At 40.0% G+C, this 17,109-nt stretch overlaps 2 protein-coding genes and 1 long non-coding RNA gene across 3 annotated transcripts in view; 1 reads left to right on the top strand and 2 right to left on the bottom strand.

The window, feature by feature from the left end:
- Nucleotides 1-6,674, bottom strand: part of LOC138960976 (uncharacterized) — a 17,328-nt gene extending 10,654 nt beyond the window's left edge. Inside the window, exon 1 of the long non-coding RNA XR_011454105.1 lies at nucleotides 6,450-6,674. This is a non-coding gene — a long non-coding RNA (uncharacterized lncRNA). The remainder of the gene's footprint in view (nucleotides 1-6,449) is intronic.
- Nucleotides 6,675-11,333: 4,659 nt separating this feature from the next.
- LOC138961251 (KRAB-A domain-containing protein 2-like) lies at nucleotides 11,334-13,680 on the top strand. The gene is made up of 3 exons (XM_070332853.1): nucleotides 11,334-11,832; nucleotides 12,259-13,435; nucleotides 13,651-13,680. Exons 1-3 carry the CDS (start codon nucleotides 11,654-11,656, stop codon nucleotides 13,678-13,680), a joined length of 1,386 nt encoding a protein of 461 aa, XP_070188954.1. The 5' UTR covers nucleotides 11,334-11,653.
- Nucleotides 13,681-15,029: 1,349 nt separating this feature from the next.
- The window catches only part of LOC138962752 (digestive cysteine proteinase 1-like), a 29,253-nt gene continuing 27,173 nt past the window's right edge, over nucleotides 15,030-17,109 (bottom strand). Inside the window, exon 10 of the mRNA XM_070334701.1 lies at nucleotides 15,030-16,954. Coding sequence (XP_070190802.1) covers nucleotides 16,881-16,954 — 74 coding nt within the window. The 3' untranslated portion in view covers nucleotides 15,030-16,880. The remainder of the gene's footprint in view (nucleotides 16,955-17,109) is intronic.

The following is a 17,109-nucleotide window of genomic DNA, read 5'->3' as shown; positions in this document are numbered from 1 at the left end:
ATCTGAGTGGACCAAATTGGTGAATTGTTATCATTTGGGAATCCTCCATAGGCTAAGCTGCTTTGTGAAGTATTGTATCTCTGCTATTCTAAACAGGCCTCAAAAGAACTTTTAATGGTAGCTTTCATAACAGAATGTGTCTCCAATGCGTAGATGGTCCTGATGTTTAATATGTCTACTGTTTTCTTTAGGAAACCGCCGTGGTTAATTAAGTGTTAAAAGGTTAAAGGGATATCACAGACAAAAAAACAACAACACCGTATCCGATCGCCCTAACAGCTATATAGTTCGGGCTGGGGTTGTAATTATGTGACCACACACCAGGAATTCAAATTAAAGCAAATTCTCACTGTACAAGAAGCATGCAGTCAGGATGTTGAATGTTGGTATTTGCCTAAGTGGAAGATGGTCTAAAAGCCTGGCCAAATCTGAGATGGTGAGCCCAACTGTTTTCATTTGAAGGACGCTACCTTTAACGGCATGAATAGTATTTAAAATGTGCCTTTCATGAAAACACACAGTGCAAGGCTTACTCGATTGAATACCATGAATATGACATTTTGAAAAAAAATGTACAACGGTGCAGACACATGTGAAATAAATCTTAAAGATTCATTTAGGCGGCCCAAAACCTGTCAGGATTCCTTAAAAAAAAATGTGTAGGCATGTCTCGACTGAGAAGTACAGTACAATGCCATCCTGTTTGCTAAAAAAAAAAAAAAAAAATTGAAATGCAAAAGGCACGGTGAAAAAAGCGAAAACGCACACACGTCCGTTTTTCATCCGAATGATTATTTTATTTTTTATTTTGCGGAGATCCGGTTGTAGGTCCATATAACAATCTATACAAGACGTCCACGTTTTATGTCGTCTTCTTCTGCGTTCGTGGGCTGAAACTCCCACATACACTCGTGTTTTTGCACGAGTGGATATTTACGTGTATGACCGTTTTTTTTATTTGGTCATCCAAATCAACAAAAAACAATCCGTTTTAAGTCTTTTTGTTTGTTTGTTTGTTTGTTTGTTTGCTTAACGCCCAGCCGACCACGAAGGGCCATATCAGGGCGGTGCTGCTTTGACATATAACGTGCGCCACACACAAGACAGAAGTCGCAGCACAGGCTTCATGTCTCACCCAGTCACATTATTCTGACACCGGACCAACCAGTCCTAGCACTAACCCCATAATGCCAGACGCCAGGCGGAGCAGCCACTAGATTGCCAATGTTAAAGTCTTAGGTATGACCCGGCCGGGGTTCGAACCCACGACCTCCCGATCACGGGGCGGACGCCATTACCACTAGGCCAACCGTGCCGGTCCGTTTTAAGTCGCACATTAAAATTCCAGAACATTTGGACGCTTTGGACCTTCTTTTTTCTTCAGCGTTCCAGAATTGTCTGGTTACGTGTGAGCTCGTTTGCCCATTTGGGTTCCCCACACTATACTCTGAGAGCATAGTCAGCTTCACTCCGCTTTCGTTGAGTAGGCATGCTGGGTATTTTCGTGTTTCCATAACCCACCGAACTCTGACATGGATTACAGGATTTTTTCCGTGCGCACTTGGTCTTGTGCTTGCGTGTACACACGAAGGGGGTTAAGTCACTAGCAGGTCTGCACATAAGTTGACCTGGGAGATCGAAAAAAATCTCCACTCTTAACCCACCAGGCGGCAGCGACCGTACCGGAATTCGAACTCACGACCTCCCGATTAGGAGGCCGACGTCTTACCACCACGCCACTGCGCCCGTCTGACGTAAACTCCCACGTACACTCGTGTTTTTGCACGAGTGGATATTTACGTGCATGCCCGTTTTTACCCCGCCATTCAGGCAGCCATACGCCGCTTTCGGAGGAATGCATGCTGGGTACTTTCGTGTTTCTATAACCCACCGAACTCTGAACTGGATTACATGATCTTTTCCGTGCGCACTTAGTCTTGTGCTTGCGTGAACCATTGTTGTTTCATCCTGATAAGGCACTAGCAGGTCTGCACATAAGTTGACCCAGGAGATCGGAAAAATCGCCACCTTAACCCACCAGGCGCGGCCGGGATTCGAACCCACGACCTTCCGTTTTGAAGGCCGGCGTCTTACCGCCAAGCCATTGCGCCCGTCGTTTTATGTCGTCATTCTGTGCCGCACTTTTGTGCGTTCTTCCGATCCCTCGTGTCATCCGCGATGTTGATGAAGGGCCCGTAAAATGAACCATTGTTGTTTCATCCTGATAACTAGCTTGATTTTATTCACATACTTTGGGATTCTTTTGCCATTTTTGTTTGCGTGACAAAAACAGGGTAAACTAAAACCATGTATTGATTTTCGTCTTAAAGGCAGAGTAAGCCTCCCGTAAACCATCACAGATACGGTCAGGCTTTTACACACAGTACAAACACCCTTTCATTTAAACACTCACCAATTGAGAACATCCTAGGTGCCCTCCGTAAAGAGCGAACAATTTTCAAACAATTTATTTTTGCGTGGTTTATCTTACCCCTGAGCCCTCGTGAACCCGTGTGATCCAGTTTTCCCTTTTCACAATGCAGTCGTCATAGTTAGTCATTTGAATGCGACTCGACGTGAGCTTATCTACAATAGCACGTTTTTTATGCACGAAACAACGGCTGTGGTTCACAAGAACGCTAGCGATGGCTTTTGACTGTTGAGAGGAACGGCGATTTGCACTGATAAACCGGCCGTCGTCTGCTACGACCCTTGCGTGACCCTGCTTCCGGGCTTTTCTTTTTTTTAAACTTTCACAACTTCGAATTGTTCTGATCTTGTCTTGATGAAAAACGAATTCTTTTATGATTAAAGAATGTTTGTGTAACAAGCTGTCAATTTATTATTTAGATTTTAAAAGTTAGGTCTAGCGCAAAAACGAGGCGCCGTTGTTGTTAACGGAACAAGTCTACGAAAATAAATTCTTGGAAAATGTCTCACGCTCGACAGAAAGCAGCCAGGATGTTCCCGTTCGGTGAGCGTTCAAATGGAAGTATGCTTGTACTGTATTTAGACGCTCGGGGAGCTCTGTGATGGTTTACGGGAGGCTTACTGTGCCTTTAATTGGTAGCTGTCTACCCTTTTTTTTTATTTGGTCATCCATTTTTTGTCAACAAAAAACAATCCGTTTTAAGTCGCACATTAAAATTCCAGATCATGTTGACGCTTTGGACCATTTTCATGACGAAGAACATCCTTCTAATCTTCGTACCTGTTTGATTTCAGACTAAACGCTGACTTAATGTACTTTGACATTTAAAAAAACACCAAGAAAGCTAAGTTGTTGGAACGTTTGTTATTGACAAAACAATACGTTAACCGTCACAAATATATCGACCCAGCGGTCTTTAACGTGCACAGACAAACAATAGTAACAAAAACTTAGCTTGATGGAATGTTCGGCCGCTTGCTACTGGGAAGTCGCAAGCGAAGTGATACTTTGAATATTTGTGAGCCTGCATGGGTAAACCCGGCTAAAGACGCAGCCAGCTATTTTCGGCTACAATGGAAATAGGTGAGAAGGGATACAATTATTAACCTTCAGATTTACTGCTAAATCGCTTTATTGATCATCCCACTTCATCATCCCAAAAGGATTTCACCTGTATATTTCAAAACAGCACTGTGAAAAAAAACTAAAATATTTGTCAAAGTCTGAAGTTTCATATCATTTCAAAAAGTACAAAAGTAAAACAGTTCCCATTTAGCCAGCCATGCGTTGCTCAGAATCACAATAGCCCGCTCAGAGAAAGGTCGCTCTGGATTGGTCTATGCAACGGGCTCACAACTAGGCAAATCGCTTCACGATGGCGACGAAGAAAGCACGGTTGCTGCGAGATATGAAAAAAGTTGTACTTCTTAGTAGAAGATTTGGTCAGTGAAATCGTCAGAGAAAATGTAGTTATGATGGGAAATTTAGCTGGGGTAGTCCCTGAACCTTGAAAAGCGGTGGATTATGTGGGTCACGTCGAAAACCACGCCGAGAAGATCGAAACACGCTACACGGCATCGCAGTGTAAACACCGCCGCCATCTGGGAAAACACGGCGGGCGGTGGGCGAGCATATACCAAAGCCGCTCGCCGAGTGCTTCGCGAGCGCTTTCCTGCACTGCCCTAAGAAACGGCTTTTTGTCATTTGCACTGCGAGCGACCCGTGGCGAACCGCTCTGGGCAACTCGTCTCTGGTTTTCCCATGCAGGCTCACATTTGTTGGTTTTTGAGCAATCATAATACCGTATACAAAAAACAAAAAAAATCATTCGCTTGCGGCTTCGTGGCAGGCGGAAGAAAAAAACAGCCAGATAAGTTTTCTTTATTGTTTGTCTGTGCACTTAAAAGACCGTTGGGTCGATACATTTGTGAATGTATTGTTTCCTCAATAACAAACGTTCCAACAACCAGCCTTTCTTGTTTTTTGATTTATAATACCGTATAGTAATACCTAGCAAAGGGAAATTCCGTAACATTTTGAAACCCTGGGCCCAGTTTAACGTTGACAGATATCTTTCTAATATTTGCTGGACAATAGTTGCCACTGTGTTATTCTTGCTGAATTAACTCCATGTTATGTCGTACGTGTCACCTTCATCACACTGAAACAGACTGTCAGTGTTTCTCTTTTGTCTTATTGTGTGACAAATGGTTGTAAGGACAAAGCTTTCTCTCTTTTCGTTTTGTCTATTTTCTTGAGACTATTTGTAGTTCTTTCTTGTAAGCATTGTCGTTCGTGGTTCTTTTTATTTTCAATAAAGGTTCTGTGTGTGTGTGTGTGTGTGTGTGTGTGTGTGTGTGTGTGTGTGTGTGTGTGTGTGTGTGTGTGTGTGTGTGTGTGGATGTGTGTGTGTGTGTGTGTGTGTGTGTGTGTGTGCGTGTGTGTGTGTCTGCATGTGTGTATGCGTGTGTTTGCGTGTGTGTTTGCGTGCGTGTGTGTGTGTATGTGTGTATGTATGTGTGTGTGTGTTTGTGCGTATGTGTGCTTGTATGTGTTAGTGTGTGTGTGTGTGTGTGTGTGTGTGTGTGTGTGTGTGTGTGCGTTTGCGTGTTTGAGTGCGTGCGTGTGTTGCGTTTCGCTCCTTTGCGTTGTGCTGTGTTGTGTTGTGTTGTGTTGTGTTGTGTTGTGTTGTGTTGTGTTGTGTTGTGTTGTGTTGTGTTGTGTTACTATCGCTTTCTTATCAAGACCGGACGATTTTTGTGTGAGAATGACTAATATACACACTCAATATTACATATTTATTACAAAAAAGAGAACAGCGTTGTTGTTGTTTTTAACCAACCTTTCTGCTGCTGATTTCCGACGATATAAGAAAGCATTCATGTATGTTTTTATTGTCAACAAAACGAAATAAACGTAATAAGCCCAAGTATATTTTACGACTTTCAAATCAGAGGGAAAGTAACACATTGAGTATACTTATTTAACGAAAGACAGAAAGAAAACGAAATTTGCTTCCATGTATATGGTTAACTTAACTTTGTCAAGATCATGCTAATTTTACGATGTAATTTCATGGTTATGAAATTAAAAGCTCCTTTTTATACAAGAAATACGAGTTAGTACTTCATGTTTGAAAAAGCAGACTGTTCAGAGATAGGGTCCGTGCTCTGCGTGTGAATCTGAGAAACAATGTTTGCTCTGGTGGAAATGATAAATTACATTCAGCAATGAACAATATTTGTGTTTCAGAAGGGAGCCGCCAAATGTTGGGTTGTGGTTTAATTCATTCGGAACGAAGACGTGTACGTAAACTGTGCTTACATGAGTCTGCGATTAACATAACGTTTGTATTAAGCAGTTTCCTTTTGTTGTTAGTGCTAATTTAAAAAGAAAAAGCTAAATTAATTAAACTCTTTTTCTTCTTCTTCTTCTTCTTGTTCTTGTTCTTGTTCTTGTTCTTCCTCTTCGTTCATGAGCTGAAACTCCCACGGCAGTTACGTGTATGACCTTTTTTACCCCACCTATTAGGCAGCCATACGACGCTTTCGGGGGACTAAGTTCAAATGAATCCGATAGAAATTAAAAACAGTTTTACACACGAGTGCAGGTAGAACAGAATACCAAAAATCTTGGATTGTTTTGTAGCTGAAATGTGTACATAATCCGGACGTTCGTGCATGTTTATAGTATGCCGCCGTTTCCTTCGTTAGTTAGTTAATTTAGTATAGTTAGTTAGTTGCTTATTTAATTAGTTGGTTGGTTGGTTGATAGGTCGGTTGTTACATGTATATAAAAATACTTAGTTTTATTTCTTCTTTCCTGGTTAGTTAGTTAGTAAATCGTGTTTGTTTTGTTCTCGTTTCAAACTGGTGCGTATAATTATACGTATTTTGTTTTGAGAAACATTGTTTTTAACGCTTCGCCACTTCCAATACGTCACAAAAGCACACACACACACACACACACACACACAATCATTATTACCACAACTGTAAAATCAACACAGTATACTCACCTCGCACGCGCTGATATGAATTAATCTCTGGTGTTAGGGGTGTAGGACGGAGCAGAGACTCACAGGATCAGAACATCCATTTTGAAGGCAGAGTCCCAGAGCAATAATCCGCACGACAGCGCTGTGGGCAAGGAATGGCCGGGCCGGGACAGAAGAGAGCTGTGGTTGTGAGAGGGAACTTAGCTCAGCAAAGGGCGGGCGCCATGATACCTCATGTGGAAGCACACGGCAGCTTCTACCTGAGCTTTCCGTTTTTAGCTTTGTTTTGTGAGTTTTCGGTCCCAGGACTTGTGTGTGTGTGTGTGTGTGTGTGTGTGTGTGTGTGTGTGTCTGACAGTGTCAGCCTTGAAGTGACCTTGTGAGGTTAGGTTGGTTGAAGCGGGTGAAGAAAGAAAAAGTTTATCTTGTTGTTCTCCTTTATTAAAACATACATTTTATGGCTTTGTAAGCTTGTATTTGAATAAAACACTGTTTAAATCACACACACACATACACACACACACAAAACCCAAAGAAACGGACTAATAGACAACGAAAGAAATAAAGAATGATTGAAAGAAAGAAACAAGCAACAACAGCAAAATTAAAACAAACATACATAGATTGTTTTATTGTCTCTATTATCATATGTCTGCATGCATATTAGTATAAACAACAATGCAACGAGTGCAGGCAGAAAATGGAAACGTGACAGGAAGTTTACATTTAACCAATAACGTGTTGAGATGTATGTGCTCCTTGTTTGTGCTATATCCTCTTTACCGTGACGAGTTTGCACTTGGTAAAATGTGTGTGTGCACAAACACATGCATTCACACACACACACACACATACACACACACATACACACACAAACACACACACACATACACACACACATACACACACACACACACACAAACACACACACACATACACACACACACACACAAAAACACACACCACACACACACACACACACACACACACACACACAAACGAGTTTGCACTACCAAAAAGACGTAGAAGGTATGCAATAAAACTAATTGAAGTTTTAAAAAATCGATAGATAAATAGATCAATCAATCGATCAATCAATCAATTAATAAATTACAAAAATAAAAATCAATCAATCAATCAATCAATGAACAGCAAACAAACAAAAACAAATATCGTGTAATAACAAATATATAATAAAATTTAATGTCGTTTCGTCTGAATACAAATGGGTTATGTTCTGTTGAAATAAGCTTCAGAGTAAACCAGTTGTCGGGGAAAGGAAGCCTGATATAAATCTGTCACACTGGGGACATTTCCACACAGGACAAGTCTTTGATTCGATTATGCGTACCACTGCGCCACCGCGCCACTGTCACATGTAGACATCATAAGTAAGGACGTCGTGACAGAAACATAACATAGACAGTTAACGGGGGGACAAGCCAAGATGAGGAATCATGGAGGAGTGGTAGTGGGGGCAGGGGGGGGAGGTGGGAGTTGGTAAGTTAACGTTGTAAGTTTGGGAGGGGGACAGAGGAGTGGAGAGCGGCGGGGGAAGGTGGGGAGGAGGAAGGGGGCGGGGGTGGTTCTAGGATAAGGAAATATTCCTGGGTAAGAACTCTTCTGTCTTTTCCGGTTAACTCTGCCATAGTTCCTTGCATTTGTCATGGTTCACTGCCGCGTTAGGCGTGACATGACAGTTTGACAAAGAGAGAGAGAGAGAGAGAGAGAGAGAGAGAGAGAGAGAGAGAGAGAGAGAGAGAGAGAGAGAGAGAGAGAGGTTTTAGCCAAGTAAAATGCTTGAAACTATCGTTTGATGCCATCACTGATAGAGGGTATGGTAATATAACAAAGCGAGTATAAGTATTTTGTGATAATTTTCTTTTTTCTTGTGACAAGATCGTTTAATTTAGAGTGATTGTATAGCACGGGTAGGATAGCGTTTATTTTACATGTACATACCTCCAACAAAGTCAACGGCTAATGGAAAATCAAAGTGCTTGTGGAAAAATATGCCTGAATATTTAAAGACACTGCGGTGTCAACTCTCAAGGAGACTTAATGCATTGACGTTCTATATTTAGATTAATACAAATAAATTATGTTCTTTTCTTTTTGTGTGTAACATTTTCTGTTTCCGTTCATGTAATTTCGTCTGTTTGATTGCCAATGTGTCGTTTATTTTTATTATTGGTTGTTTTGGGGTTTGTTCCTTTTTTTACATTTAGTCAAGTTTTGACTAAATGTTTAAACATAGAGGGGGAATCGAGACGAGGGTCATGGTGCATGTGGGTGTGTGTGGGTGTGTGTGTGTGTGTGTGTGTGTGTGTGTGTGTGTGTGTGTGTGTGTGTGTGTGTGTGTGTTCGTGTGTGTGTGTAGAGCGATTCAGAGTAAACTACTTGACCGATCTTTATGAAATTGGACATGAGAGTTCCTGGGTATGATATCCCCGGACTTTCTTTTTTCGATAAATGTCTTTGATGACGTCATATCCGGCTTTTTGTAAAAAGTTGAGGCGGCACTGTCACACCCTCATTTTTCAATTAAATTGATTGAAATTTTGGCCAAGCAATCTTCGACGAAGGCCGGACTTCGGTATTGCATTTCAGCTTGGTGGCTTAAACATTAATTAATGACTTTGGTCATTAAAAATCTGAAAATTGTAAAAAAAAATTTTTTTATAAAGCGATCCAAATTTACGTTCATCTTATTTTCCATCATTTTCTGATTCCAAAAACATATAAATATGTTATGTTTGGATTAAAAACAAGCTCTGAAAATTAAAAAAATTAAAAATTATGATAAAAATAAAATTTTCGAAATCAATTTAAAAACATTTTCATCTTATTCCTTGTCGGTTCCTGATTCCAAAAACATATAGATATATGTTTGGATTAAAAACACGCTCAGAAAGTTAAAACGAAGAGAGGTACAGTAAAGCGTGCTATGAAGCACAGCGCAATCGCTACCGCGCCAAACAGGCTCGTCACTTTCACTGCCTTTTTTACTAGCGGCGGACTACGTTCAATTTCATTCTGTGAGTTCCACAGCTTGACTAAATGTAGTAATTTCGCCTTACGCGACTTTTTTTTTTTACATTTCTCATCAGACCGATTAGTTTAAAAAAACAAAAAAACAGCAGCTTCTGAAACTTGACAATCGGGGCTGGTGGATTGACTGTGAACCGGGTCAGTGACCATCACAAATCTCGATCGCATCATTTAGAAACCTCAGTGCTTCAAACCACATTTTCCACTCAGTCTCTGCTTTCCTTCTTGCAAAGTTTTATGTAAGCATCCGGCAAACCGATGGTGGGTTCTGCTGTGATGACCGAAGATAAGCCCTGAAGCGGCTGGTCCGAGCGGCTAATTGTTTCGTCACGCGGCTTTACACACGCTGCGCTGAACTCGGACATCCATTCAACTGAATAAAGGCTGAAGGCCGAATAAGCTAACTGAAGTGTACCTCTGCCCCACAAACAAACCAATTAAGTAAGCAACTCTACCAACATGACCATCCCGAAACGTACAGCCACAGTTTTGCGTGCTCTTTTTGAGTCAGGAAAGGGGGGTTGTGTGTGTGTGTGTGTGTGTGTGTGTGTGTGTGTGTGTGTGTGTGTGTGTGTGTGTGTGTGTGTGTGTGTGTGTGTTGTGCGTGTGGTGTGTGTGTGTGTGTGTGAAGTAAAGGGGAGGGTTTGCATCCTGATATTAATCAAGAATGTATTTTTCGGGGAACAAAAATGTGATGTATAGCTCCCAACAGTAACAACAACAGCAACATTATGAAACAAAAGCAAGACGAAAACGCAGTGAAACACATCAAAACCAACAGCTAACTTCGAGTTTAAGTCACTGCAATAACTTGTCATAATTCCAGACGTTATCTGGTGTTTTGCTCACTGCGACACGATGTGAATAGCCGTCCGTAATCCCAGCGAAAACGTCCAAAACGCAGACACCAAAACTCGATATAGCTATTCTGATGAACACGTGGGGGAATTCGGGGGCTGTGATTGGATGGTATCTCCCGATCATCAAAGCATATTGCTGCCAAAGTCGGCTATTTTCCGCAATATCCAAAAGCATATTGAGTAAAATGGCCGACGCATGGTTCCGGTTAACACATCTGTACCACGCGGCGATGTTTCTATCGAAAACAGCATACACTGACAACTTAAAAAGCTGTTTCAACAACTGTGTTGTGAAATCGAATGCACTTGGAGTCAGTTTTTCTTCCAAAGTCAGAAAGCGTGTAGCGGTGTGCATGTCTGCGCGAACATGATGTGCGTAAGAAGTTCGTCTGCTATCAAAACCTGAGATCAACGCATCGACGCAAAAACTGTCATTTTGTAAGTTTGGAACAACGAATCAAGGTCATAACAGCTATATCGCTATTATGTTTTCAGCGTAGCAATAGGGTCCGATATTTAGACTCGAACAAGTATAATGCGACTCGTCTTCGACTCGTCGCATTATACTTGTCTCGTCTAAATATCGGACCCTATTGCTACGCTGAAAACACAATAGCTGGTAATGTTTTACCGTGTTATGCATAATACTAAAATCTCAAGAATGTTAGTGCGTTACGGCAGTTTTTCTAAAGTGACATGAATCGCATAGGTATAATGCCACAAAATTCAGTTGATTAACGTGATGTTTGATGTTATATGCCAAGTTAAAGTGCCAAAACGCCACTTTTCGCCCAGTGAGGCTACCACAAAAAAACTAAAAAAAAGATACTTGTCTGAGATGGTTCCAGTACCAATTATTGTACAGAATTCTGCTGGCAGAATGGTTTCTATTTTTGCGAAACATTGTGGATACGTCATTGTGTACATTTTGCGGTAGAAATGAAGAAACCCTTATAAATACATATGTTTTGGGAGTGTGATAAAGTACAGACTTTTTGGATAGAATTTGTAAATTGGTTAAAGGCGAACTGCACCCATTGTGACAATTTAAAAGTTTCTAAAGAGCTGGTTCTTTTTGGAGTTGCGAACAATGTAGTCACCGATAAAGTTTTTGATGTGCTAGTAATTTGTGCCAAACACCAGTTCAGTGTGAGTTCTGCTCAGTACAGTTTCAGTAAGTGTGAGCTGAACAAGACTTGTGAAGATTTGACAGCTTGTGCGAGTTCAGTGTGAGTTCTGCTCAGTACATGCGGTGACAAGTAAATTCACCAACTTAATAGTTTAGTCCACACTGAGCTGCCAAGGAAGACAAGGATGGCTAGCCCAAGCAACATGGAAAATCGATTCACAGAGGAACTTTTCAAAATTAAATATGCAGGCAAATGCTATAATTTGTTTGGAAAGGCAGAATACTCAAAGATGCTACAAGACGTGAAAACTGCAGCTGTGTCCAAAGAGTCAAAAAATCAACATGACTATCATATTCTGAGAAAGTAAGTACCATTTTATTTTCTTGCGTGCGTGTGTTTGTGTGTGTGCTCTCTAACACCCCTCCACCTTCTCTTTATCTCTGTTTGTGTCAGTTATTCTAATTCTCTCTCCATTCTGTCTATCTCTGTCTGTGTCTGTCTCTCTCTCCCTCTCCCTCTGTGTGTATGTGTGTGTGTGTAACTGCAGCTGTGTGTGTGTATGTGTGTGTGTGTGTGTGTTCATCTTTCTCTGTTTGTGTCAGTTATTCTAATTCTTTCTCCATTCTGTCTATCTCTGTCTGTGTCTGTCTCTCTCTCCCTCTCCCTCTGTGTGTATGTGTGTGTGTGTGTAACTGCAGCTGTGTGTATGTGTGTTCATCTTTCTCTGTTTGTGTCAGTTATTCTAATTATTTCTCCATTTGAGTGTACTTTTGTTTTCTGTTGTCACAGGTATGAAGTTCTTCAGTGTGGACCGGTCGAAAAACTTATCAAGAAAAGAGAGCATGCAGAGGAAACCCCGATGTACTTCGTTACAATTGAAGAAACATTTGACGTCCTCCGAGCTTCACACATCGCGACTGGGCATGGAGGTCGGGACCGCATGATGAAGGAGATCAAGAAAAAATATGCCAACATCAGCGTGCAAGCCATTGAACTATTCAAGTCCCTGTGCCTGGAATGCCAAAAGAAGAGAACGAGACCCAAAACAACAGGCGTAGTCGTTCGGCCAATACTCACCAAAGACTTTTCTTGTCGAGGTCAGGTGGATTTAGTCGACATGCAGTCAATGAGTTGCAACGGCTACAAATGGATTATGGTCTACCAAGATCATCTAACAAAATTCTGTGTCTTGCGCGCCATCAGAAGCAAACGCCCAACAGAAGTTGCCAGCCAGCTTTTGGACATTTTTCTTTTGCTTGGCGCTCCAGTCATATTGCAAAGTGATAATGGAACCGAGTTCACGGCAAATGTTATTTCAGAACTGATGGAGTTCTGGCCTTCATTAAAGATGGTCCATGGCAAGCCCCATTACCCCCAAAGCCAAGGATCAGTTGAGCGGGCAAATTGTGACATTAAAGACATGCTTGTTGCTTGGCTCGCAGACAACAATAGCCAAGACTGGGTCGCAGGTATCAAATTCGTTCAATTCCACAAGAATTCTGCCTACCATTCAGGAATAAAGCGATCACCATACTCGGCCTTGTTTGGAAACGAAGCTCGCGTCGGACTGACATCATCTACCCTGCCACGAGAAATCCTGGACAATCTTGAGTCAGAGGATGATTTGGCAAGACTGGATTTGCCTCAGCCAGCTTCCAGAGCTGCATCATCAGTTGTTGCAGACAACTCTACAGCTGACGCAAACTTGACTTCAGCTGAACCGTCTGCCTCTGCTGACGCCACCCTGACTTCAGCTGAACCGTCTGCCTTGTCACCTGACACCACCCTGACTTCAGCTGAACCGTCTGCCTCTGCTGACGCCACCCTTATTTCAGCTGACCCAACCACCACAACAGCTGATCCACTTCAAACCTCCGATGCATCAATGTTGACTGCGCATGTTGAGAGGGTTACAAGGGTTCGAAAAGAAGCATTCTCCGGCCAGTTATCTCAGGCAGAGAGAATGGTAAAAAGAAGTAGAGTGGACTTCAAATGCGGTGAGGTGGGAGACAATGTGGCAGTGCCCGTGCGAATGGTCGATCGTGGCAGAGGTGATGCCAGAAATATTTTAGGTGTCATTTTAAACAGAGACATTTCAACTGACATTTATACTGCAGCAGTGAAGGCCGGGGTTTTAAAAGTGCGGTATTCACGAAACCAATTTGATTTGTGCCCTCAAAGACTGCTCTCCATGAGAGATGTGAAGCTTGACAAACACGTATCTCTTCGCTCTGCTATTATAGCAGAGTCAGCATCAGGGGGCCAAGGTTTTACCAAATGCAATTGTGCTGGTGGACCAAGAAAGTGCCAAACGAACAAATGTTCCTGCTGCAAAGCAAAACTAAAATGCAATTCAAAATGCCATGGAAGCCTCACTTGCCGCAACAAATGATTTTTTTATGGAATGAGTGTGCAAATGGTCTGTTCTTTTAATTCAATACAATGATGTTTTGTGAATAAATTCTTCTCTCCCGTCAAAAAATGTGTGTGTGTGTGTGTGTGTGTGTGTGTGTGTGTGTGTGTGTTGTGTAAGTGTGTGTGTGTGTGTATGGCATAAGGCTTACAATGTTTCAGTAAATTTGTAAATTTCCTGGGTGTCAAACTCAGTAAATTTGTAAATTTCCTGAATTTTTCAGTAAATTTGTAAATTTACTGAGTGAAATAGTAACTTTACAAATTTACTGAAAATTTCAGTAAATTTACAAATTTACTGGTTTGATGAATTTACTGTAACATATATATTTCCAAAATGAACAAAAAGGTCCCTCATTTTCAGACATTTAGTAGAAATCTTAAGCAAAGATTTATTTGTGAAAAGTATAACGCAGTTATGAATAATACATTAGATACATTTTACAAGGATTGGCGCCTGTATATGCATGTTTTGATGTAACCCTTAGGTTATTTTTTTTTTTTACATACTTTTGATACTGCGACCACCAAGCCCTGCCCCCCCCCCCCCCCCACCTTATGTGTGTTGTAATTGTCCAAGTGTGTTTCTGTTTTATGTTTTTGTACAGCATATACATGTTAAAAAAAAAACTCCACAAAAAGAGAATTAAAAAAAAAAGAAGAAAAAGGAATACAAGTAAAACGGGTTATATGGTTAGTTTCCAAAACGAACGAGACAGTCTCTTTTCGGTTTTCAACCTAAAAATAAGCTGAAGATTCTTGCCCTTTACTTTAGTAGTCATATGCCTGCCTCTTGTATTGAAGAAAATTGGAGTAACCGTATATTAAAAAATAGAACAAATAATAAAACATTGGCAAAGAAGAAATTTGAGTATTACAGGACAATTATGTATTTTCAAGACTTTTTTGTTGTCACAAATGTGTTATCCGATGCAAGCTCTCGTGGCACCAAAAAGGTGCTCGATACATTGAACACTATTTTTTTTCGCTTTTTGTGGAAGAAAAAAACACTCCAACAAAAGGGCGTATGAAAAAATAAAGAGGAATGTATTGTGTTCAAATTATACGAAAGGAGGTATTAATATGATAATTATGTATGATTTTCAAGAATCATTTTTGCTGACATGGGCGAAGAATGTACAAAGTGATTTGTTTTTTGTAGTCAAGTTCAAGTTTATTAGTCCATAACCCATGGGGGCATTTTGAACAATAAATACAATCAATACAATCATGATATATGCTAATATAATAAATAAATAAAATAAAAAAATAAAAAAAATTATGAAAAACTGTTACAAATTCTATTAGTAAAGTCCAAAATATTCTTTAGCAATTTCTTTTTCTTAGTAGCAAACAACTTTTTAAATTTAAGTGCATTAGGTTTTTTCCAATAGTAAGGTGGTAACAACTCAGCTCTTTCTTCTTTGAAAAAATCACAGACAAATAAATAATGGAATTCATCACCTATGTCATGCGATACACATTTGGTGCAAGTTCTTTCTGACCTCGGGATGTTAAGATAACGTTCTTTCTGTACAGGCAAATTGTTGTTTAATGTTCTAAACTTCATCATTGAAACACATTGCTGATATGGCAGGGTTGTGACGTAGTCTTCACATGCAAAAATATCTTTGAACATTCGATAATTCCAAAACATATTTTTTGTTCCAATTTCTGTAAACCATTTATGGATATACTGGTCATATAAGCTTCTTTTTACTTTCTTTTTAAGTGGAAAACGATACCAACTTTTTTGTTGAACATATTGGGGAAGGATTTTGCTTGTTGTAAAAGCTCAGTATGTATTACGGATTTTGTTGGATTGAATTTGATACATTCACATTTTTGTATATATGGTTAGAAAATAAAACGCATGTTGTGAGCGATCAAAATGCCTTTTTGGATGAGTGTCTATTTAACAACCCGGCCATTGTGTACAGAAGTAAAACGCTTTTTTTTAAACAATGGATTGAAGCTGGCATTGCATGTTAAAGATGTATGGGTTGGGCATGATTTTATTCCCTATGCACAGATTTGTGAGAAAGTAGAGCATAATGTAAATAGGCAGTTTGAATATTGGGCCATAAAAACAGCTGTGTGCGCACGAGCCAGCAGACCGCGAGAACAAATTAACACTCAACCAACGACAAGAAAACAGCCCGTCACGCCGCGCGACTTTCGCCACTTGATAGTGACAGCGAAAACTACCGTGCTCTGCGCTGCACGCTTTTGGCAAAATAAATATCAAGTTCAGAGTGATCAAAATGATATAGACATTGGCACATAATATTATTTGTACAGAAGAAGAACGATTACGTTTATTACAGTGGAAGATACGTGTATCCCACCAGTATTTTATTCAATAGAATGAAAATTAGAGAAAATAATAAATGCGATTATTGTGGAGATGTTGATTTTATTGATTTGTTTTGTTGAGTTGTATAAAGATGAACATTTTTGGATAAATGTTCAGATTTATATATTCATTCATATTGGCAAAAACATTATTTTGAGTGAACGAGATGTCCTATTTGGTTATAAAGTTAATGAAAATAATCATATTGAAAATAAGCAAATAAATCACATTACATTAATTCATAAGCAAATTTAAATATGGTAAACAGTATGATTTGAATGTCTTTTTTGAACGAGAAGTTACGTTGAGACGGCAGTTTATTCATATATGATGTGACATAGTAAATACGTGTTTAGACCGGTGATTTGTAAAATAGCATGGTTTGTGTATATGTGTCTGTATTGTGTTGAAGTAGATCCTTTTTGGTAAAAGGAAACCTTGATCAATGTACATGTACATGCCATTATGTATTTAATGTGTGTTTATACTACATGCTTCAGACACATATCCAACTACAAATACATACATATATCTAAAATATTGTATATAGGTCAAACATACAATTAATAATAAAATAAAAAAGAGACGTCAACTTTGGTCTGGCATTTCAGCTTGGAGGCTTTCATTCTCTATCTTCTTAAGATCATCTACTTCTTCTTCTTCTTCTTCTTCGTCTTCTTCTTCTTCCTCCTTCTTCTTCATCTTCTTCTTCTCTATCTGAAAATATATAGAAATGTCATGTTAACTCTAAAACTGTGATCACAATTAACAAAAATAGATTAATGCAATCCCCCCGCGGGTTAGGGGGAAGAATTTACCCGATGCTCCCCAGCATGTCGTAAGAGGCGACTAACAGATTATGTTTCTCCTTT

The sequence above is a fragment of the Littorina saxatilis genome, linkage group LG3 (assembly GCF_037325665.1).
Source record: "Littorina saxatilis isolate snail1 linkage group LG3, US_GU_Lsax_2.0, whole genome shotgun sequence".
In the NCBI taxonomy this organism is placed as follows: domain Eukaryota; kingdom Metazoa; phylum Mollusca; class Gastropoda; order Littorinimorpha; family Littorinidae; genus Littorina; species Littorina saxatilis.
The sequence above is the reverse complement of the archived record's forward strand: the minus strand, read 5'-3'. Positions and strand labels throughout refer to the sequence as shown.

Excerpts from the sequence above, each read along its gene's own strand:
- LOC138961251 (XM_070332853.1), top strand. The coding sequence starts at position 11,654 with ATGGCTAGCCCAAGCAACATGGAAAATCGATTCACAGAGGAACTTTTC. Across the intron at positions 11,833-12,258 it reads GACTATCATATTCTGAGAAA|GTATGAAGTTCTTCAGTGTG; the intron begins GTAAGTACCATT and ends CTGTTGTCACAG. Across the intron at positions 13,436-13,650 it reads TATCTCAGGCAGAGAGAATG|ACTGCTCTCCATGAGAGATG; the intron begins GTAAAAAGAAGT and ends GTGCCCTCAAAG.